The sequence below is a fragment of the Trematomus bernacchii genome, unplaced genomic scaffold (genome assembly GCF_902827165.1).
Source record: "Trematomus bernacchii unplaced genomic scaffold, fTreBer1.1, whole genome shotgun sequence".
NCBI classification, from domain to species: Eukaryota; Metazoa; Chordata; class Actinopteri; order Perciformes; family Nototheniidae; genus Trematomus; species Trematomus bernacchii.
In genome coordinates, this window is record NW_022987631.1 from 24,562 (window position 1) to 49,065 (window position 24,504).

The 24,504-nt window shown below is 42.6% G+C and overlaps 2 protein-coding genes and 1 pseudogene across 2 annotated transcripts; 1 reads left to right on the top strand and 2 right to left on the bottom strand.

Moving 5' to 3' along the window:
* LOC117484590 lies at positions 1-23,897 on the bottom strand (annotated as a pseudogene).
* LOC117484595 (zinc finger MYM-type protein 1-like) lies at positions 7,772-10,727 on the top strand. The gene is made up of 3 exons (XM_034133027.1): positions 7,772-8,904; positions 9,157-9,256; positions 9,809-10,727. Exons 1-3 carry the CDS (start codon positions 7,772-7,774, stop codon positions 10,001-10,003), a joined length of 1,428 nt encoding a protein of 475 aa, XP_033988918.1. The 3' UTR covers positions 10,004-10,727.
* Positions 16,658-19,576, bottom strand: LOC117484596. The gene is made up of 4 exons (XM_034133028.1): positions 18,947-19,576; positions 18,443-18,834; positions 18,091-18,190; positions 16,658-17,538 (listed from the first exon to the last, which is right to left on the bottom strand). The coding sequence occupies exons 1-4, from the start codon at positions 19,574-19,576 to the stop codon at positions 17,344-17,346; spliced, it is 1,317 nt and encodes a 438-aa protein (XP_033988919.1). The 3' UTR covers positions 16,658-17,343.
* Positions 23,898-24,504: the final 607 nt, after the last annotated feature.

The window sequence follows — 24,504 nt, forward strand, 5'->3', positions numbered from 1 at the left end:
ATGCTGCACACCTTCCTCATCAATACATGCTGCACACCTTCCTCATCAATACATGCTGCACACCTTCCTCATCAATATATACTGCACACCTTCCACATCTCCGTGTAGTCTTTCTGCGCCACCTTGTGGCCGTGTGGTGTTGGTGTTCCTCTCTGTGGTCATTTCATTTGTTTAAAAGAGATATATGAGAACACATTATGAGCTCTTTAACTTCCAAACAGCAGCTCTAGCAAGCTCTTTATAATCCATTCAAACAGTTGATTTATTACAAGATGTTTTATCTCAAACATTGTTTAATGCAAATAACAACAGCATGTTTAAAGAGTGTTGCTCTCCTCTTCCTGTGGGGACAGAAAGACATGTGAAGGGTTTAGCGCTCAGAACAAAAGATGAGTTTCTTAAGGCATCCTCATGCCACGGCACACGCCCACTAAGGAGGCAAAACACACTTTGAAAAACATCTGTGTCTAAAAACTCAAAACTATTCAGAGTTTTCAAACCTGACACAGTTCAACATGTAGCCCCCCTGCTCCTCTCCCAGTAACTGGTCATCTGTGGGATGCTGGTGGTGGTCGCAGCGATCACTCTGGAGAGGCTGCAGTCGCTCAGAGGATGCCTGGGGTCCACCATGAACATGGTGCTTTCAGGAGCGTTGGTGGGGAGAAAGGCCATGGTGTTTCAGGCACATACCCAGGTAGGCGTCCTCGATGAAGATGGGCTTAATGTGAGGGGCGGCTGCCAGGATCTTGGCAGGCAGGTCCAGGGACATGACGTAGGCCATGCCCAGAAGATACGGCGGGTACTCCGGCTCAGCAATCACATATCTCGGCATGTAGAACTTGTTGAACGGGTTTCTCAAGACCGGGCTGTGCCACCACACCAAACCTGTCATGTAGTTCTGTTTGGCCGTGCTGGGATCCAGTAACAGTTTAACCAAATTCTGAATGTGCAGCAACATATCGGCGTCAATCTTCATGACGTAGGAAAGCTTGTCGCAGCGCGCAACCAACTACTCCAGTGTCACCATCGTCTTGATGGTCAGATTGTGGTAGCCGTCCTTGAAGTTACTCTGGATCAGGTCCTGGTGCTGCAGGTTTTCCTGTTGGAGCTTCTCCTGCTGCTGCTCGGCATCAGCTCCTGAAGGTAGGCCCAGTACGAAGAGAGTCTCCACCCGCTGACCCAGAACCAGTTTCTCACTCCCCCACGTCCTCCGGATGGTGTCCCGAGCTGCCACACCCCCAGGGGCCACCGGGACCACCAGGAGCAGGAAAGGACTGGTGGTTTTACACGTCTGGGTGTCGTCCATGATGAATTTGTAGTTTCCTGGGTAGGCCACGTAATAGGGCCCAGGATCCTTCCATGCTGGAGCTGCCAGTGATGCTGGTGCTGGTGCGTCCCTGCTCTCAAAGCCCCAGTCCGGGTCCAGGTAGACGAGGAGTATTGTCACTGCTCCCACCATGCAGATGAAGACGTATGCAAAGCGTCTGCTGCTGCTCTCCATTCAAACTACAAACAGAAGAGACTCACATGATGACAGACAGCAGCACGTTCCTCTGTTCAGACACACAGAACACATCATGCTTTCACTCATTTTAGTTCAATATTATTAAGTCAGAATTGAAACGGCACTTCCAAATCCTATTCAGCACATCAAAAGATAACCCTTTAACTCAGAGACGTTTAATGGAATGCTGCTCTTTCCATACAGCGTTCAATAATGCAAAGCTTCAAGAGTAAACTTGTAATAGAAAGCATGATTGTGTTAACAGGGAGATCTGTTGGAACAGCTCCACCCTGTTCACCTGCAGGGTCTCAGGCTGTGATATGGAATATAATCCCTCCCAAAAAACAGTCAGCGTGACGGCTCCATGGAGAGGAACGCCTCTGTCTCTTTCTTTGGTTAGGGAGGACACTGATACCAGTTCAAGACCAGAGGTGTAAAGTAACTAATGGCGCAGTTCCACTGCAGCGCGGAGCTCGCTTTAAGCGTGCCGTGTCGTGCCGTCCCCTTTTTTGGTTGTGCTTCCACTAGGCCTAGTCCCGGCGCGGCACGGCGCGGGGCCACTTTTTCACCTCTTTTCTGGCCCTAGAAAATTGTGGTTCTATCGGGGCCAACAAACAGGGCTGAGTCGGGCTGAGTATGCTAAACTAGAGAGAGGAGCGCTGGCAAGAGGGCTAGAACTACAACAAGATGGACATATTTGACCGTGATTTAATTGTAATACACGTTTCAAAATGATGCCGAAGTAACAACATACTGATACCGGTTAGTAAAAACCATGAATTAATGCTTTGTCAAGTCTGCAGACAGACGGCAGGCGAAACACCTTTTAAAATGCGTGTTTTTCTAGATGGAGATTGGCTAAGCTAACGCAGTATATGCTCTGACCGTCCACACTCACAACAACGGCCTATACAGACATAAATAAAGCAGCGACTGTATTCACCATGACACAGGCAGTCTGTGGTTTGTACTTGTTTCACTTTTGTCGAGTTTCTGAACATATATAAGGAGCTGTGAGCTCTGAGTGCTAACAGCTAACGGCTGTGTTGTGTTTCTGGAGTTCTCATTGAAGATGACGTCACGGCTCCGCCTACACTGCGTTACTATAGTAACTACCCCAGTTCCTAAACTGTAATGGAAGCGCAGCATGAAGTGAGTCGGCCCTGTTAAGGCCAAGCCGTACCGAGCCGTACCGAGTGTGGCCGAGGCCGACCGTGTAGTGGAAATGCGCCATAAGTACATGTACTCAAGTCCTGAACTTAAGTACAATTTAGAGGTACTTTACTTGAGTATTTCCAAAGTATGCTACTGTGTACTTCTACTCCACTACAGTTCAGAGGTACATGGTGTACTTCTACTCCACTACATGTATTTAATCCCTTTAGTTACTTCACAGATGTGGATGAATGATGTGAAATATAATCAAGTGTTAAATCAGACTTTAGTTCCACCTGGAGTAAATCCACAAGCTACCCTGCAGTATACAAAGTCATTCAAACTAGCTGCACCTTTACCAGCTTTGAGAACACTTTCATGATCAATCATTATAAAACATATCATATATATTATTCTGAAATGGACCAATCTGCACAACGACTACTTTTACTGTCGCTACTTTCACTATATTTTGATGAGAATACTTTTCTACTTTTACTTGAGGAACATTTTGAATGCAGGACTTTTACTGAAACAGAGTATTACTACACTCTGGTACTTCTACTTTTACTCAAGTACAAGATCTGAGAACTTCTACTTTTACTGAAGTACAAGATCTGAGTACTTCTACTTTTACTCAAGCACAAGATCTGAGTACTTCTACTTTTACTCAAGTACAAGATCTGAGTACTTCTACTTTTACTCAAGCACAAGATCTGAGTACTTCTACTTTTACTCAAGTACACGATCTGAGTACTTCTACTTTTACTCAAGTACAAGATCTGAGTACTTCTACTTTTACTCAAGTACAAGATCTGAGTACTTCTACTTTTACTCAAGTACAAGATCTGAGTACTTCTACTTTTACTCAAGTACAAGATCTGAATACTTCTAATTTTACTCAAGTACAAGACCTGAGTATTTCTACTTTTACTCAAGTACAAGATCTGGGTACTTCTACTTTTACTCAAGTACAAGATCTGAGTACTTCTACTTTTACTCTAGTACAATATCTGAGTACTTCTACTTTTACTCAAGTACAATATCTGAGTACTTCTACTTTTACTCAAGTACAAGATCTGAGTACTTCTACTTTTACTCAAGTACAATATCTGAGTACTTCTACTTTTACTAAAGTACAATATCTGAGTACTTCTACTTTTACTCAAGTACAATATCTGAGTACTTCTACTTTTACTCAAGTACAAGATCTGAGTACTTCTACTTTTACTCAAGTACAAGATCTGAGTACTTCTACTTTTACTCAAGTACAATATCTGAGTACTTCTACTTTTACTCAAGTACAATATCTGAGTACTTCTACTTTTACTCAAGTACAAGATCTGAGTACTTTTCCCACCTGTTCAATACAGAAGCCATTTATGCCATTTTAAACCATTTATATACTATATATTTATATACCACCACCATGTGTGTTTATATACCACCATGTGTATTTATATACCACCCTGTGTATTTATATACCACCACCACATGTATTTATATACCACCCTGTGTATTTATATACCACCATGTGTATTTATATACAGGGTTGGGTTGTAACGGAATACATGTAACGGCGTTACGTAATCAGAATACAAAAATCAAGTAACTGTATTCAGCTCGCGTTACATTTGAAAAACTCACTAAATGTGTGTGTGTGTGTGTGTGTGTGTGTGTGTGTGTGTGTGTGTGTGTGTGTGTGTGTGTGTGTGTGTGTGTGTGTGTGTGTGTGTGTGTGTGTGTGTGTGTGTGTGTGTGTGTGTGGTTGAAACAGTGTCAGTGTTGGCAGGACATGAATTAAAATGTGGAACTCAGACTTCATTTGAAGGACCTGTCGGCCAGGGGTGTAGAGCTATATCTGTTTAAGCACCGGATTGGGAAACCAGGAGAGTGTGTGCACCAGTCTGCCTTGATCTATGAACTCATGTCCGTGCCTCTCACAGTATCTGCTGCCCACAGCTGGTTTATAAAACCTGCTTCACTTCATGACATCTCTGCGGCACCAGGAGGCAGCAGGAGGGTTAGCCTCTGAGAAGAGGAGCGCGCAGTGCCTTTCACGCACCGCCTTCACAGAAGGCGACCCGCCCGTTCTAAGCCGTGCCCCTCACTCCTCACATCCCAAGCTGCATCCTCACTCCTCACATCCCAAGCTGCATCCCTCACTCCTCACATCCCAAGCTGCATCCCTCACTCCTCACATCCCAAGCTGCATCCCTCACTCCTCACATCCCAAGCTGCATCCCTCACTCCTCACATCCCAAGCTGCATCCCTCACTCCTCACACCCAGCTGCATCCCTCACTCCTCACATCCCAAGCTGCATCCCTCACTCCTCACATCCCAAGCTGCATCCCTCACTCCTCACATCCCAAGCTGCATCCCTCACTCCTCACATCCCAAGCTGCATCCCTCACTCCTCACATCCCAAGCTGCATCCCTCACTCCTCACATCCCAAGCTGCATCCCTCACTCCTCACATCCCAAGCTGCATCCCTCACTCCTCACATCCCAAGCTGCATCCCCAACAAGTGTATTATGTTGTTACATCCTTTCAGATGTTATGTTTCAGTTGCTCTTGATAAGCCATTAAAACAGTAGAAACACCTTCAGTTTCCTTTTGCTTTGTGTGTCTCCTGTTCACCAAAACATACCCATCTGTGATGGAAGAAGAAAGTAATCCAAAAGTAATCTAAAAGTAATCTGATTACGTTTTAAGACACGTAACTGTAACTGTATTCGGATTACTTTCAGAGCCATGTATTCAGTAATCAGTAACTGATTACATTTACAAAGTAACCCTCCCAACCCTGTTTATATACCACCATGTGTATTCATATACCACCCTGTGTATATAAAAACTACCATGTGTATTTATATACCACCCTGTGTATATAAATACTACCATGTGTATTTATATACCACCATATGCATTCATATACCACCATGTGTATTTATATACCACCATGTGTATTTAAATACCACCCTATGTATTTAAATACCACCATGTGTGTATTTATACAGTATACCACCATATATATTTATATACCACCATCACCATGTGTATTCATATACCACCATATGTATTTATATACCACCATGTGTATTTATATACCACTATGTGTATATATATATATATATATATACCACCCTGTGTATTTATATACCACCCTATGTATTTATATACCACCATGTGTATTTATATACCACCATGTGTATTTATATACCACCCTGTGTATATAAATACTACCATGTGTATTTATATACCACCATATGCATTCATATACCACCATGTGTATTTATATACCACCATGTGTATTTAAATACCACCCTATGTATTTAAATACCACCATGTGTGTATTTATACAGTATACCACCATATATATTTATATACCACCATCACCATGTGTATTCATATACCACCATATGTATTTATATACCACCATGTGTATTTATATACCACTATGTGTATATATATATATATATATATACCACCCTGTGTATTTATATACCACCCTATGTATTTATATACCACCATGTGTATTTAAATACCACCATGAGTATTTAGGGAGGGGCAGTGGGTTCTCTGCCAGTCAGGTGAGGTATTACTATTTGACTAGTTATTGTAACGAATGACTTCTTAAAGTAACCCACCCTGATTATTGGTGTTCTAAGTTGAATATCTTTAGTGACGCTGATGAAGTGAACCAATGAGTTCACGGGTGAACTGAGGAAGTGAGAGATGTGATCAGGTATCAAGTACGACCTTAAACAGTAAATGTATACACGGTGGTGGGAGAAGTACTCTTATTTACTCTGTACAAATATAATAGTTCAACACCTTTCTTCTACTTATTAGTGTTGTTAAATGTCTTGCCCTACAGTGGTGAAATGAACCAGTGAATTCACGGGTTAGCTGAAGCAGTTAGATGGAGGAAGCAGTGAGATGGAGGAAGCGCTTCCTGCTTCAGGCTGAGGGGCTGAGGGTGCTCCGTGTATGAGGTGTGATTTGTGCCAAAGAACAGATAACTAAGCTAACTGAGCGGAGAACTGGCGTGTCAACGTGCGCCAACGCCTCCATCAATTTTGAATGGGTTGACGTAGAATACAGGCGACGTCACGACGATGTCAGACGTCAGACGTCACGGCGACGTACCATAGGTGCGCTCAAAGTACGCGCTCACGTAGTGGCGGCGTAGCTTAGAAAGCACTATCTTAGATATGCGTGTTGATAACGTACGTGTGGATATTCGCGTGTATAACGTACGTGTGGATAAGCGCGTGAATAACGTACGTCTCGCCTCCGTTAGCATCAGTGGCGGCCGGTCCATAGGGGCGCTAGGGGCGCCGCCCCACCTCTTCCCATATTGAAAAAATAAAAAATAAAAAAAATAAATAAAAAATATATATATATGTTTAAAAAAAAAAAAAAAAAATTATTTTTATTTTTAATGAACAAGGTAAATATTATATAATTGGTATCAGTAAAATGTATAATCTAAGAGAGGAGCCTTCAACCAGTGCAGCAGCAGCCACTAGCAGCTGACTGTTGCTATCTGTAACATGTAAACTATGCCGCGAAAATATAATTTCAGCCAATCAGCGTCGTCAAAGATGACGGTCACCGGGCGCCAATGTCAGCGCCCAGTGCAGTCTGTGAGTAGTTTGGACAGTGACTCGTATCCGGTTGACGCAGTAGTTGATGAGGATGGCTTCGTGTGCAGGTGGAGTCTCCGGACCTCGGTCCCCGCCTAATTCTGTTCAAGAGCTAATCTCCAATCCTTTCGAAAGGAGAAGTTTGGCAGATAAATTGTTGCTTAAAGACCTTGGACCGGACCAACCCGATTTGAATATATCGCAGCAATCTCGTGAAAAAGACAAAATGTATACACGAGGCTTCACAAGTAGCTGGTACACAAGAAAGGCTTGGCTAGCTGGATGCAAACAGGTAAATGCTGTCTTTTGTTTCCCATGCTTGCTCTTCAAACAGCCGGGGACAGATACAATGTGCCCGTGGACTGTGATAGGAGTAAACGATATGAAGCATTTGTCCAACAAAATTAAAAAGCACGAGTGCACTAAGGCACACATGACAAACACCTTTAAGCTAGCCATGCTAGGCAAAGCTAACATAGCCGCACAGCTAGATCAAGGGTACAAGATCTCGGTGAAAAAGCACAATGAAGAAGTGGACAAGAATAGACACGTCTTGTCTAAAATAATTGATTGTGTGAAATTTTGTGGGGGCTTTGACCTGGCTTTGCGTGGCCACGACGAGGCTGACACATCCGACAACCCCGGCGTTTTTCTGGGTTTAGTTAATCTACTGGCCTCGTTAGATAGCGTGTTGGAGGATCACCTTAAAACGGCTACGGTTTTCAAAGGCACCTCAAAGACGGTGCAAAATGAACTTTTGGACTGCATGTTATCAGTTTGTAAAGACTACATTCTGGAGGAAGTAAAAAATGCCAGTTATTTAGCTATTCAGGCGGATGAGACAACTGACATTTCCACCCACTGCCAGTTAGTGCTTGTGCTACGCTACATCGACCCGCATAACAACGTCCAGGAGCGTTTTTTTGAGTTCATTCCTCTTCAGAATGCGAATGCTGACACAGTTGCCACCGCGCTGATGGAGAGGCTGGGCACTATCCTCCCCGATGGACAACAGGGCAAACTAATCGCCCAAGCCTATGACGGTGCAGCGGTGATGAGGGGAGCTAAAGGTGGAGTTCAGCGGAAAGTGAAGGATGTGTACAGTAGTGCGCACTACATCCACTGCTATGCGCATCAGCTGAACCTAATTATGCAGCAGGCAACATCCCACATCCCCAAGATAAGAACATTTTTTTCAGACCTTGGTGGATTTGCTGCATTTTTCTCCAGGTCATTCAAGCGAACTGCGATCCTGGATCAAGTGGTGGCACACAGACTTCCTGGCACTTCCACAACAAGATGGAACTTTCACAGTCGTGCTGTTAACACTGTATATGAGCACAAGGAGAACATCCTGAGGTGTTTCCAGACGATCAGAGACTCAGGTGACTTTGATCCCATAACAGTGAGAGAAGCCGGGGGCTTTGTGCGAATGATGGAAGATGAAGTTTTTTGCTTTTTCCTGACATTGTTCCACAAGATCATGCCACATGTAGACATGCTGTTTAGCCAACTGCAGAAGAGGAACATCGACTCTGTCTACATCACAGGACTCATCAAGAGGTTCACCAGCAGCATACAAACAATCAGGTAAATCATTATTTACAATGGCTGAGATGTGCTTATTATAGGAAATCTGTGAAACCTAAATGTGATTTAGCTGAACACAATAGACCAACTCACACATACTTGTTTAAATATCTTAAACAGGCTTACTGGAAATGTATATATTATATAACGTTTATAAGGTGTATCTCTGACTACTATTTCAAATAGTCAAGTTAATTTGTCAATTCTTGCCACAATGAGTAATTGTACATGGTTACTTGTGGTTTGGATCAGGGACTCCATTCCTTCTGGTGAAAGCAGTGGATCTCAGCAGCTGCCCACAAAGAAACGGAGGGGACTTGGACATGAAGAGCAACAGCTGTTGGCTAGAGAGGTAAGCAGTAATAGGAACGTGTTCTATGACTAAAAGCTCCTTTCATAATATAGGTCATTTCATATCACAATAATGATACATTTCACAAAAAAGCCCATTTTCTGTAAATTAAATAAATAGGTAGGCTAGTTAAAATATCTACATGGAAAGGCCTATTGCTTATTACATTCTGAATTGTATACACTTAACAAGGCCTAAACTGCAAAAAGTGTCCCACAGTCTCTACATTTCAAAGGGGATCAAGACAGATCAGAAAAGGTTTAGGCTTCCAGAAGCAACCACAGTGGACAGAAAGGGCCCAACAATAAATGAATGAAGTGTAAACATAGTCATTAAATGTATATATTGTAGTGACTTAATTTTAAACAGTAATATTGTTCTGTTGATGCTCAGATAGATGTCCTGTTATTCTGATAGGTTCCATTCACAAGAAAGCTCTTTGTTTGTTACACATGTTATAGGGGACACTAATGACATTATGACTGATAGATGTGAAAAGGTGATTCTGTTATTTATTATGTCTTGATTTTTTCATTGTGCATTATTTCATAGGTATGTGATACCATACTGAGTCACGCAAAGGAGAGATTTTCCTTCACCAAACACCTCATCAGCTCCACCCTCCTGCAAGGAGACCTGTTCCAGCAGCACAGCCGAACATTCCCTGAAGCAGCGCTGGAAACAACTGTGGAGGCCTACCCTCTACTGGACAAGGCAAAGCTCAAGACGGAACTGTCCCTCGTCTAAGACAATGACCAGTTCAGGGCTTGCAGTGGTGCAGTTACTCTGCTCCAGTTCTTCCTTGACAATAATCTGCAGGAGACATTCACAGAGACTGTCAGTCTTCTGAAGGTTCTTGTAACCACACCCATGGCTACGGCTGAGGCAGAGAGGTGCTTTTCCACTCTGAAAAGGATAAAGACTTTCTTGAGGAACAGCATGACACAGGATCGCCTGAATGCTCTGGCTATGCTGTCAATTGAGAAAAAACTCATTAGGAGCATTCCTGACTTCAACACCAGAGTCATTGAGAGGTTTGCCACTCAGAAGGAGAGAAGGGCAAAATTCCTCTACAAATAGACACACACACACACACACACATACACACAAGCTCTCGCAGCAAACACAGATGGCCGACCCTTAAAAAAATGCGTTTCATTAGAGAGACAATTAATGTTAATGCATAATTAATGCAGAATGTTGTGAAGTTACTTTTGGATACCTAAGATGTTTTGTTCAACCACAAAGTCCAGGAACATGAGTACTGTTTGGAAACCTGTTGCGTTCGACTCATTTTCCCCAGAGGAACAGTTGTTTCTTGTTTCCTTTTGTCTTTTTTCTGCCTGTTGCACATTTTGTTATTCAAAGCAGTAAAAAAGGTGCTATAGGCCAATAAGCTGGATATCACTTTATATGTAGAGAGTAGGTTTCCCATGGTTGTTAGAAGTTTATTAATAAGTGGGCATTTATCACAGAAGTGATTGTTCTGTCTCCACGTTTGTTGCATTGTCTGTGATGTATTTTCCAACGGTTATAGCTCCTGTTCTGTCCCAGCAACACTACACGGTTTGCAGCTCCACCACATCTTTGGTTTATCTTCGGTGTCGCTTAAAATCTGCTTCCCATCGGACTAAAACCTCCACGTAATCTGAAGACAGATACTTGAAGTTATTTAAACCTTTTGCAAACTTTATGTTCTTTCTTGCTCTAGCCTTGCCAGTTACATTGTACATAACACATATATTATCATTATGCTAACTGGTTGTTCGTGTTAGACGATGTAGCTTTTTCATTTCTGAGTTATTGCTATATGTAAATAAGCCTGTTTGTAAATAATCCTCAGAGAAACAAAGAAAAAACACAATTTATGACATTTTGTGCTGTGGTTATTTTTTTTAAATTGCATTTATTCACAGTTCAGTTTGAAATGCTGTAGTGACTTGTATTGAACCACTTAAATATTTATAATTAATGCTATTGAAAATATGCTATTAATTTTATATCCCACATGCAGTTCACTGTAAAGCCACTTGGTGGAGGTGTTGGTTCATAAAACATGAACAGTTTTAAGAAAGAAAAAAACAGACCAGTTCTGAGAACACAAATTCCTGGTAAAGTAGTAGATGTTCAGGTTGATAAATAATATTTTCCACACTGAAGATTATGGAGGTATTGATCAGTCTTCTCATATTTTTAAGCCTCGATTTCTCCTTCCCCCCCCCCTCTAACATCACCAGAAGTCATCATTTAAGGGGTCATTTCTCGAAAATGTTCGGACCCCCCCGGTAGGTCACTTCCGGTAGGTCACTTCCGGTACGTCAAGAGCCCCACCAAAATAAAAGACCACCAGCCGCCACTGGTTAGCATTGTATAGCATTATCCTATATTATATTTTTCGAATGATTCCGCTCCTAGTTTGGAGAGTGTTACAGGTACACTTTCTCATCGGCACAGTATTGGTATCAGAAGAGAGGGGAATAATAATTAATAATCATTAGTATGAGAATATTTGCTGGTGTTGTACTCGAGACCGGTCTCCAGACCACTTTTTAACGCTATTGGTCTCGGAATCGACTGCATTTGGTTTCGTATTGTCTCTGTATCAGACCTATAGGACTCGAGATTTTATGTCAAGACCGGTTAAGACCACGGCTGTGGCTGGGGATGTGATGAGGATCGGGAACCGAAATCCGGTTCCGATTTGGAACAAATAACAATTATCCGGTACGGGGATTAATAAGAGTTGTGTCTAGGCAGCTCTCTCTCTCTCTCTCTCTCTCTCTCTCTCTCTCTCTCTCTCTCTCTCTCTCTCTCTCTCTCTCTCTCTCTCTCTCTCTCTCTCTCTCTCTCTCTCTCTCTCTGCTCGGGAACAGCTGATTGCTGCATGGCGATCAGCTGTCCCTCCCTTCCTCAAGGTGTGTGTGTCTCATTCACTGTCCCTCAGGTTGTAGCATGTTTCGATTGCCAGTTTGTGGCTTGTATGTCTTGTGAACGCAGCGCTGGCATGATGTGGCCTGCTGACATGGCCTCTAATAAACACACAGGACTAAAATAATACGTCTTTAATTCAGCCCAGATGCGGTGACTGCAGGCCAAATCAATTAATGCGGCATATATTGAAGGTGTTCAAAGTTGCACCGGTATGAGGCGCAGTGAGAACCACGCACCTGTCAGACCAGACCTTTATATACAGTCTATGTGTCAGACCAGACCTTTATACAGTCTATAGCAGGGGTAGCCAACACGGTGCCCGCGGGCACTTGGTCGCCCGCAGAGGCAACGTGAGTCGCCCGCGGGGCATGTTCTAAAAATAGCTCGCCAAGCAAATCCAAAATGTATAAAATACACAAAACAAAAAAGGAAATGTAATTAAAAGAATCTACCCTATGCATAAACGAAACCTAAATCATAGCGAACTCTATCTACTTACTACAACTCTATATCTATCTAACACCCCTCCTCCCCCCACCCCCAAAATTAATATCTACCAATCACGTTCTTGCTTGATTTGCGGGACCAGCGTTGCAGTCTGGAAGAAAAGCAATGTGGCACCTCCCCGCTGATTTTCCTTCTGGCAGAATCTACACAACACATCAGCCCCATTGAACAGCCTATCATGCAGCCTATACAACACATGGGGGGCAGAGTTTTACTCTGTGTGTTGCAACTTGCATATCTTTATTGCACTTGACGCACACACACGCATGGCGTAATTTCCACCTGGGACAGGGGGAAATGTCCCCCCCACTTTTCGAAATCCCGTTTGTGTCCCCCCACTTTAAAAATATGTTTTTTATTTTTTTTTAACGCAAGCCTTCGATCGCCACGGAGGAGCTCACAGCCTCTGTTACCCCTTTCACACCGGCGCTTTTCCAGCTCCTGCTGGGAGCTAGAGCCTGAAAAGCGCCGTTTTTTCCTGTTCACACCGCAGCGGCGGCGCGTCATAGCTCCAGAAAGCGGTTCACTTCCAGCTCCAAAAAATTGTCGGTCCAGAGGCAAGAGCTTCGGAGCTATGACGCGGCGTCGCTTACGTCGAGGCGTGCAGGAAACCTTACTTTGACCATCCGTTCGCTGTTATTGATCATTGTGGAGATACATGGGCTATACAGGTTGTCATGTCCGACTATCAGAAGTAGAATCATAATGAAAAATACGCCGGTAAAATGTGCCTATAGAAAACGGCTTAGCAAGTAGTCAGTTTAGCTTCGGTTGCTATGCTAACATCACCCATGTTATACCAGAGAAACTTTCATAACAGCGTTGTGATGCCAAACAGCGTCAATTCAGACTGACACACATTCACTTAAGGGGAACTGGGGATATGTATCAGCTGCTTGTGTGACAGTCAGACAGTGAATACTTTAGAGCCGTGTGAGCTAACCCGGAGCTAACGGGAGAATAAACTCCCGTGGAAGTGCAGCCACTGCAGCGGTCGGTAAATGCCGCTGAAACACATTAATAAACAATGAACCACGGCACTCTGGAGAAAAGTATAAGGTTGGAGAAGTCGTTATTTAATTTAATCTGGCTTCGTATGATTAAAAGCAACACGACCCGATGCAGTCCCCGGCCCGTTGTTGTTGTGGGAGAAAATCAGCGACGTAAACTGTGACGTCATGACGCAGCAGCGGCAGCTCTCGGCAGTGTGAACAGAGCGGGAGCTGAAAAGGGAAACGGGAGCTGAACCAGAAAAGCTCTCGCGAGGAGCTAGAAAGTGAAAAGCGCCGGTGTGAAAGCCGCATGTGAGCGAGCGAGACAGAGCGAGCGAGAGAGCTAGGGAGGGAGGGAGGGAGAGAGAGGGAGAGAGAGAGAGCTAGGGAGAGCATACCTTTATCTATTTAATATAGATAAAGTAAGAAATCATTCCAATGTGTACTATAGGACAGTAAAAAAAATCAAAACACAGTTTGAAAGGGGAGTGATTAGTAAAATAAGCATACATAAAAAGAAAAAATGCTAACTAGGTAACATAAGATAAGAATAAACCAGTTTAAATGATTTGTTATTGGTTGTGATCATATTCTAAAGATGTTTGGATTATTGAAAAGTCTACAGCTCTCTTTCATCTGAGTGTTGAGAGCTGTTTCCATCAATTCATGTTGTGCTCAAAGTGCTCCAGATTGATGCATTTCACTTCAACATTAAAAAATAATCTTCCTGGGGGTGCATGCCCCCCGACCCCCCTAGAGGAGGTGAGGATCCCCCTGGAGGAGGTGAGGCCCGTCCACCCCCAAATAAAGCAGGTTAAAATAATTAGATTGCATACATGTTCTTTTAGTAAACACTGCAAACGGGTCCCACAGACCCAAACAGCAAACAAAGGTTAAAGGTCAGCATATCATAATGTTAAAATGTGCTAAATATATACACCGCAAAAAAAGAAAAGAAAAGTAAAAGTAGCCCCCGACTTGTTTTATTTTTTTAAAGTAGCCCTCACCCTAAAAAAGGTTGGTGACCCCTGGTCTATAGCCTCGTCTCAATACCCCTCCTCGACTCCTCTCTTCCCCTCCTCCGGGACTTGACCTGGAAATCGATCAAGACACGCCATGTTGAAGGACGTCCCAATAGCTGAAATGCACACGGAGGAGTCGAGGAGGGGTGAGGGAGGAGGGGTGCGGGAGGAGACGAAAGGGAGGATACACGAGAGCAGACTACGCGGAAGTGTTTTCACTACTCGCGTATCAAAGCCCCGCCCCCACCTTCACAGCTGGTCGATTTCAAGAGAGGAAAACGGAGAACTGGAAGATGAGTGGGAAAGCGTCACATAAATGTATAAGTGCTCACAGCTCCGTGGGAATTATTATGTGCAATTCATTTCTTAAGGTTATACTAACAATTGAAGTCATATTTAATGATCTTGAACGTCACTAAAACATAGCTATTAAGAAAGCTATTTCATAAATGGCTAGATCTTGATAAATAACAATTATTTGTTTTGTTTTGTGTTAAGATGTTCAGGAGTTAAATGATTTAAAATGCACAGTCCTGAATGTGTGTTTGTGGTGAATGTGGGGATCTACAGGACACACATGTTCAGAGTAAAGGCTTTCACATTATTATCATTATAATTTTATTGAAATGTACATTTTACACCAAAACGGAACACAAAAGCAGGACCAACCATCATACATTGAATTCCTTGACTAACAAGAGAAAGATTCATTCATTTAAATAACTATTTAACAACAAATGGGCCGGTTCTAAAGGTTCTAAAGGTTCTAAAGGTTCTAAAGGTTATTCAGTTAAGCCCAATGAGAGGGGATACAGCTGTGCACATGTCATCATTAACAGACGTCGTTTAAAAGTGACGTTTGAGTGAACGAGGACATCCCAATTAATACCTGAGGACTCCTCTCTCCTCGCGTCACCTCCTCGTGTCTCTCGCTCGCATCTTACGGAGGCGGAGCTAAGACGCAAGGAAGGGATGCGAGTGAGGGAAAGGAGGAGTCGAGGAGGGGTATTGAGATGAGGCTTATGTGCAGTGGCGGCTGGTGGTCTTTTATTTTGGTGGGGCTCTTGACGTACCGGAAGTGACCTACCGGAAGTGACCTACCGGGGGGGTCCGAACATTTTCGAGAAATGACCCCTTAAATGATGACTTCTGGTGATGTTAGAGGGGGGGGGAAGGAGAAATCGAGGCTTAAAAATATGAGAAGACTGATCAATACCTCCATAATCTTCAGTGTGGAAAATATTATTTATCAACCTGAACATCTACTACTTTACCAGGAATTTGTGTTCTCAGAACTGGTCTGTTTTTTTCTTTCTTAAAACTGTTCATGTTTTATGAACCAACACCTCCACCAAGTGGCTTTACAGTGAACTGCATGTGGGATATAAAATTAATAGCATATTTTCAATAGCATTAATTATAAATATTTAAGTGGTTCAATACAAGTCACTACAGCATTTCAAACTGAACTGTGAATAAATGCAATTTAAAAAAAATAACCACAGCACAAAATGTCATAAATTGTGTTTTTTCTTTGTTTCTCTGAGGATTATTTACAAACAGGCTTATTTACATATAGCAATAACTCAGAAATGAAAAAGCTACATCGTCTAACACGAACAACCAGTTAGCATAATGATAATATATGTGTTATGTACAATGTAACTGGCAAGGCTAGAGCAAGAAAGAACATAAAGTTTGCAAAAGGTTTAAATAACTTCAAGTATCTGTCTTCAGATTACGTGGAGGTTTTAGTCCGATGGGAAGCAGATTTTAAGCGACACCGAAGATAAACCAAAGATGTGGTGGAGCTGCAAACCGTGTAGTGTTGCTGGGACAGGAGCTATAACCGTTGGAAAATACATCACAGACAATGCAACAAACGTGGAGACAGAACAATCACTTCTGTGATAAATGCCCACTTATTAATAAACTTCTAACACAACCATGGGAAACCTACTCTCTACATATAAAGTGATATCCAGCTTATTGGCCTATAGCACCTTTTTTACTGCTTTGAATAACAAAATGTGCAACAGGCAGAAAAAAGACAAAAGGAAACAAGAAACAACTGTTCCTCTGGGGAAAATGAGTCGAACGCAACAGGTTTCCAAACAGTACTCATGTTCCTGGACTTTGTGGTTGAACAAAACATCTTAGGTATCCAAAAGTAACTTCACAACATTCTGCATTAATTATGCATTAACATTAATTGTCTCTCTAATGAAACGCATTTTTTTAAGGGTCGGCCATCTGTGTTTGCTGCGAGAGCTTGTGTGTATGTGTGTGTGTGTGTGTGTGTCTATTTGTAGAGGAATTTTGCCCTTCTCTCCTTCTGAGTGGCAAACCTCTCAATGACTCTGGTGTTGAAGTCAGGAATGCTCCTAATGAGTTTTTTCTCAATTGACAGCATAGCCAGAGCATTCAGGCGATCCTGTGTCATGCTGTTCCTCAAGAAAGTCTTTATCCTTTTCAGAGTGGAAAAGCACCTCTCTGCCTCAGCCGTAGCCATGGGTGTGGTTACAAGAACCTTCAGAAGACTGACAGTCTCTGTGAATGTCTCCTGCAGATTATTGTCAAGGAAGAACTGGAGCAGAGTAACTGCACCACTGCAAGCCCTGAACTGGTCATTGTCTTAGACGAGGGACAGTTCCGTCTTGAGCTTTGCCTTGTCCAGTAGAGGGTAGGCCTCCACAGTTGTTTCCAGCGCTGCTTCAGGGAATGTTCGGCTGTGCTGCTGGAACAGGTCTCCTTGCAGGAGGGTGGAGCTGATGAGGTGTTTGGTGAAGGAAAATCTCTCCTTTGCGTGACTCAGTATGGTATCACATACCTATGAAATAATGCACAATGAAAAAATCAAGACATAATAAATAACAGAATCACCTTTTCACATCTATCAGTCATGATGTCATTAGTGTCCCCTATAACATGTGTAACAAACAAAGAGCTTTCTTGTGAATGGAACCTATCAGAATAACAGGACATCTATCTGAGCATCAACAGAACAATATTACTGTTTAAAATTAAGTCACTACAATATATACATTTAATGACTATGTTTACACTTCATTCATTTATTGTTGGGCCCTTTCTGTCCACTGTGGTTGCTTCTGGAAGCCTAAACCTTTTCTGATCTGTCTTGATCCCCTTTGAAATGTAGAGACTGTGGGACACTTTTTGCAGTTTAGGCCTTGTTAAGTGTATACAATTCAGAATGTAATAAGCAATAGGCCTTTCCATGTAGATATTTTAACTAGCCTACCTATTTATTTAATTTACAGAAAATGGGCTTTCTTGTGAAATGTATCATTATTGTGATATGAAATGACCTATATTATGAAAGGAGCTTTTAGTCATAGAACACGTTCCTATTACTGCTTACCTCTCTAGCCAACAGCTGTTGCTCTTCATGTCCAAGTCCCCTCCGTTTCTTTGTGGGCAGCTGCTGAGATCCACTGCTTTCACCAGAAGGAATGGAGTCCCTGATCCAAACCACAAGTAACCATGTACAATTACTCATTGTGGCAAGAATTGACAAATTAACTTGACTATTTGAAATAGTAGTCAGAGATACACCTTATAAACGTTATATAATATATACATTTCCAGTAAGCCTGTTTAAGATATTTAAACAAGTATGTGTGAGTTGGTCTATTGTGTTCAGCTAAATCACATTTAGGTTTCACAGATTTCCTATAATAAGCACATCTCAGCCATTGTAAATAATGATTTACCTGATTGTTTGTATGCTGCTGGTGAACCTCTTGATGAGTCCTGTGATGTAGACAGAGTCGATGTTCCTCTTCTGCAGTTGGCTAAACAGCATGTCTACATGTGGCATGATCTTGTGGAACAATGTCAGGAAAAAGCAAAAAACTTCATCTTCCATCATTCGCACAAAGCCCCCGGCTTCTCTCACTGTTATGGGATCAAAGTCACCTGAGTCTCTGATCGTCTGGAAACACCTCAGGATGTTCTCCTTGTGCTCATATACAGTGTTAACAGCACGACTGTGAAAGTTCCATCTTGTTGTGGAAGTGCCAGGAAGTCTGTGTGCCACCACTTGATCCAGGATCGCAGTTCGCTTGAATGACCTGGAGAAAAAATGCAGCAAATCCACCAAGGTCTGAAAAAAATGTTCTTATCTTGGGGATGTGGGATGTTGCCTGCTGCATAATTAGGTTCAGCTGATGCGCATAGCAGTGGATGTAGTGCGCACTACTGTACACATCCTTCACTTTCCGCTGAACTCCACCTTTAGCTCCCCTCATCACCGCTGCACCGTCATAGGCTTGGGCGATTAGTTTGCCCTGTTGTCCATCGGGGAGGATAGTGCCCAGCCTCTCCATCAGCGCGGTGGCAACTGTGTCAGCATTCGCATTCTGAAGAGGAATGAACTCAAAAAAACGCTCCTGGACGTTGTTATGCGGGTCGATGTAGCGTAGCACAAGCACTAACTGGCAGTGGGTGGAAATGTCAGTTGTCTCATCCGCCTGAATAGCTAAATAACTGGCATTTTTTACTTCCTCCAGAATGTAGTCTTTACAAACTGATAACATGCAGTCCAAAAGTTCATTTTGCACCGTCTTTGAGGTGCCTTTGAAAACCGTAGCCGTTTTAAGGTGATCCTCCAACACGCTATCTAACGAGGCCAGTAGATTAACTAAACCCAGAAAAACGCCGGGGTTGTCGGATGTGTCAGCCTCGTCGTGGCCACGCAAAGCCAGGTCAAAGCCCCCACAAAATTTCACACAATCAATTATTTTAGACAAGACGTGCCTATTCTTGTCCACTTCTTCATTGTGCTTTTTCACCGAGATCTTGTACCCTTGATCTAGCTGTGCGGCTATGTTAGCTTTGCCTAGCATGGCTAGCTTAAAGGTGTTTGTCATGTGTGCCTTAGTGCACTCGTGCTTTTTAATTTTGTTGGACAAATGCTTCATATCGTTTACTCCTATCACAGTCCACGGGCACATTGTATCTGTCCCCGGCTGTTTGAAGAGCAAGCATGGGAAACAAAAGACAGCATTTACCTGTTTGCATCCAGCTAGCCAAGCCTTTCTTGTGTACCAGCTACTTGTGAAGCCTCGTGTATACATTTTGTCTTTTTCACGAGATTGCTGCGATATATTCAAATCGGGTTGGTCCGGTCCAAGGTCTTTAAGCAACAATTTATCTGCCAAACTTCTCCTTTCGAAAGGATTGGAGATTAGCTCTTGAACAGAATTAGGCGGGGACCGAGGTCCGGAGACTCCACCTGCACACGAAGCCATCCTCATCAACTACTGCGTCAACCGGATACGAGTCACTGTCCAAACTACTCACAGACTGCACTGGGCGCTGACATTGGCGCCCGGTGACCGTCATCTTTGACGACGCTGATTGGCTGAAATTATATTTTCGCGGCATAGTTTACATGTTACAGATAGCAACAGTCAGCTGCTAGTGGCTGCTGCTGCACTGGTTGAAGGCTCCTCTCTTAGATTATACATTTTACTGATACCAATTATATAATATTTACCTTGTTCATTAAAAATAAAAATAAATTTTTTTTTTTTTTTTTAAACATATATATATATATTTTTTTTTTTTTTTTTTTTTTTTTTTTTTTTTTCAATATGGGAAGAGGTGGGGCGGCGCCCCTAGCGCCCCTATGGACCGGCCGCCACTGCTTATGTGTCAGACTAGCGAATGGGCACATTTACATTCCAGGAGAATAATGAAGATGTGATTGGTTGTTCCACTCTCCGTTTCTCACGAGACCAGCGCGCTGCTGTTTACATTAGTGTGGACTGGACCGACTGAAACTGACGGCAAGGTTCATTATTGTGGAAGGATGGACCCCCATCCTGCAGCAAAAGGCAGTGAAATGTGCTAAAATCACTGATTTATTCAGAACCCCCTATGGTATAGAGAATGACGAAGCAGAAAGTAAGTGAGCGAACATTATGAGCCACATTTCTTTCTATATTGTAGCCTGATGTGCACATCGACTGTCAACAAAACTGTTTCTCAGTCCAATGCTAAGTTAGTGGCAGGCCCTGTGTGACTGGAGACTATAAGGCTACACAAAACCCAAACATGTCCTTAATGTTACTCAAGGCAAATATATGTAATATAACCGTTAGACTGCAGCTAACTGTGGGGCGACAAACCCCTCATACTGTGAGTGAATCACTTGAGATGGTTATGTTGTCTAAAGGGGAGACAATCATTATGGTATTAGGCCATGCACATACAGGGTCAACTAAGTGATCAAATAAGTGTTGCATAATATATGTTCTTGAATAATGTTATTTCATAAATAGTTGTTAATGTAATGATTACATGTTCTCCTTATTCAGTTCCACTATCAGATGATGCTGATGGTGATGACCCTGAGGGAGAGATGCAGAGCTCAGTGGACAGAACTGGCAGGTACAGAGGAAACTGTTTTCAATAGGCTATGTCTATGAAAACACTGAACAAAGGAAATGTAATGACAACAGTATAAGCAAGCTATGTTCATGTTCTCTCAATAAGTTACTATAGTTATTGATCACAGTTTAATCCATTTGAGGTCCACCCCCAAATAAAACATGTTCACATGGAAAGGTTCCCAAATACATATGTACACTTTTTTTAACAATATCCTATGTCCATATGTTTCTATTTAAGTAGTAGATTCAAACTGTAGGGCTATCACTACGGGCAGCAACGTTGTAAATATTGATGATACATCCAGCAAAACGCCCCCAAACTAAACTAGCAGTGGCCTGGCTGGGTGTATGATTCCTGACCTGACCTATGGTCCCAGTCCGGCCCTGCTGACACATCACACACCCGTACGCTACACACATTACTGATTAACTGATATCACAATTGAGTTACTCTCTTTAAATAAATATACTGTAATTGGAAAATAATCATGTGTGGTGTCCTTGTGTTGTCCGTCCTTGAGCCAGGGCTCCCTATTGTTGTATGTAGGTTATTCTTGGTTTTAGAATGAATTCAGTAATGGTGTGTGTGTAACACAAACATAATAAATCATTGGATAGTGTTTTTATATAATAGAAATAAAGTAATGTTATTATTATTATTATTATTATTTCAGTTATTACTTTCTTCCTTTACTTGGCATTCTTCAAAAATACACAGACATTGCAGCACACGGCATGGTAGGTGATTATGAGGTGTGATTTGTGCCAAAGAGCGAACTCACTGAGCAGACAATCGTGTCGATCGTCGCCTACCATGCCGTGAGAGAAGTAACGTGACACTCTCGTCGCCACCCCGCTCGTCTGAGAAGCTACGTGACGTCTGCGTCTGAAGTTACTTTACTTAGTTATCACCAAATAACCCAGTAATGTTACAGCTACTTAATTGCTGTTCAAGCTAGAATCTATTTCAATATAGTTTTGGTATTAAAATAATGTTACACCTCTTGTATGCCCTGAATGCAAAAAACAACCACAGACAAGAATATATATTTTTAATTATCAAAATGATAACAAAGGCTGAAAAAACAGGAGAAGCCTGTCTTCCCTTGGTCTCCAGGAGAAAACTGTATATCACCAAGTTTTCATATAGTTTTGTGTGTGAAATAGATCGCTGCAGTGAACACGACTTTATGTATTTGTTTATGGTTTATTTGATACAGTATACATAGAAGTTCAGAGAAGAGGCAACCGCTATATATTGTTTATTTTATTTCATTTTGGCACCATGGCAGAGGCAAATATAGAGTTAATGTGCAGAGATTATAATGTCCCGTTTACTAAAATATGTAGGCTATTGTTTTATGATGTTGAGTTGACAAAATAGTCACTGTGCTACATTTTGCTGCACTCAAGCATACGTCTGAAGACAAGAGTTGTGTCCCCCTTTGGCCACAAGGGGGAGTATATATATATTGTATATATATTTTGTATAGATGTTGCAACTATACAGAGCTTTGGCAATACTATATGTAACTGAAGTCATGCTAATAAAGCTATTGAATTGAGTATACCTTTAGTGAGCTGTCAGGAGGAAACAAAGGTTCACCAACACATTGCACTTTAATGCTGAGAAAGTACAAAGACGTGAAACGATGTGCTGCAATGTCTGTGTATTTTTGAAGAATGCCAAGTAAAGGAAGAAAGTAATAACTCGCACTGAGTCTTAATACATTACTTTATTTCTATTAGATAGAAACACTATCCAATGATTTATTATGTTTGTGTTACACACACACCATTAACCTATACAACAATAGGGAGCCCTGGCTCAAGGACGGACAAAACAAGGACACCACACATGGTTCTTTTCCAATTACAGTATATTTATTTAAAGAGAGTAACTCAATTGTGACACAGGGCCTGCCACTAACTTAGCATTGGACTGAGAAACAGTTTTGTTGACAGTCGATGTGCACATCAGGCTACAATATAGAAAGAAATGTGGCTCATAATGTTCGCTCACTTACTTTCTGCTTCGTCATTCTATACCATACGGGGGGTTCTGAATAAATCAGTGATTTTAGCACATTTCACTGCCTTTTGTTGCAGGATGGGGGTCCATCACGTACGTTATTCACGCGCTTATCCACACGTACGTTATTCATGCGCATATCCACACGTACGTTATCAACACGCATATCTAAGATAGCACTTTCAAAGCTACGCCGCCGCCACGTGAGCGCGTACTTTGAGCGCACCTATGATACGTCGCCGTGACGTCTGACGTCTGACAACGTCGTGACGTCGCCTGTATTGTACGTCAACCCATTCAAAATTGATGGAGGCGTTGGCGCACGTTGACACGCCAGTTCTCCGCTCAGTGAGCTTAGTTATCTGTTCTTTGGCACAAATCACACCTCATAGACGATCGACACGATTGTCTGCTCAGTGAGTTCGTTCATTGGCACAAATCACACCTCATACTAATCACACCTCATATAAGGGTGCTCCGTGCAACCCGTCCGAACAGCTCCAACACCGCTCCTCTCTCTCCACTTTCTCTCACCTGTAAGCGTGTTTCCTCGTCTCTGTGAACCTGCTCCGGTTCTCCGGTGGCCGTCCTGCGGAGCTGACATCCGGGTACTCGAGACTCCTCTCCGCTTCACCTCCTGGTTCTTCACCTGCCCCGCCCACACCTGGGTTGCGGCCCCCCAGCTGGAGGTTTGACCAAGCCCCCACGAAGTGCGCCGGACTCTGTGCCCAATATTCGTTGTGTCCAAACGGCGGTACTGCAACTTCCGTATCAGTCCGTGACGTCAACCGGCCCAAAAATGCTTTTTCCCATTGACTAACATGGGGAAAGAGACGTCTGTAAATCGGTGGATACTTTTTAACTAAATAAACTACCCAGTATGAACTCTTTTACTAAAAGCCGAATCTAGATTTATTTTCTCTCTGCATTCATTCTAGTGAGCCGAGAGAGGGAGCTCGGGGGGCCGGGCTTAAGGGGCAACTCAACTGTGCATGTTTTTTTTTATTGAAACAATAGAGAGGCGAAGTCCCTCCCCTTCCGGGGACCTCCATGGGACCTTATTTCGGAAAAAGTATGTATTGAAGTCAATGGGGAGAGAAAACGTATCTTTGGATCCCGTTTGAATTGTGCCATGAATTACACATATGATGTTTGTCAATCTTAACAAATAATTTCCACGTCAAAAAAGTCACAGTTTGTCGTAAAACTGTTGAAATATAAGACTATGAAAAATACGCAACTAGAAAGACTACAAATCCCAGAGTCCCGGTCCCGCATGCTGGCTCTTAGGAACCGACTAACTCTCCTTGTGTGTATGCACAGCTCTCAACATGCCCAGACTTGG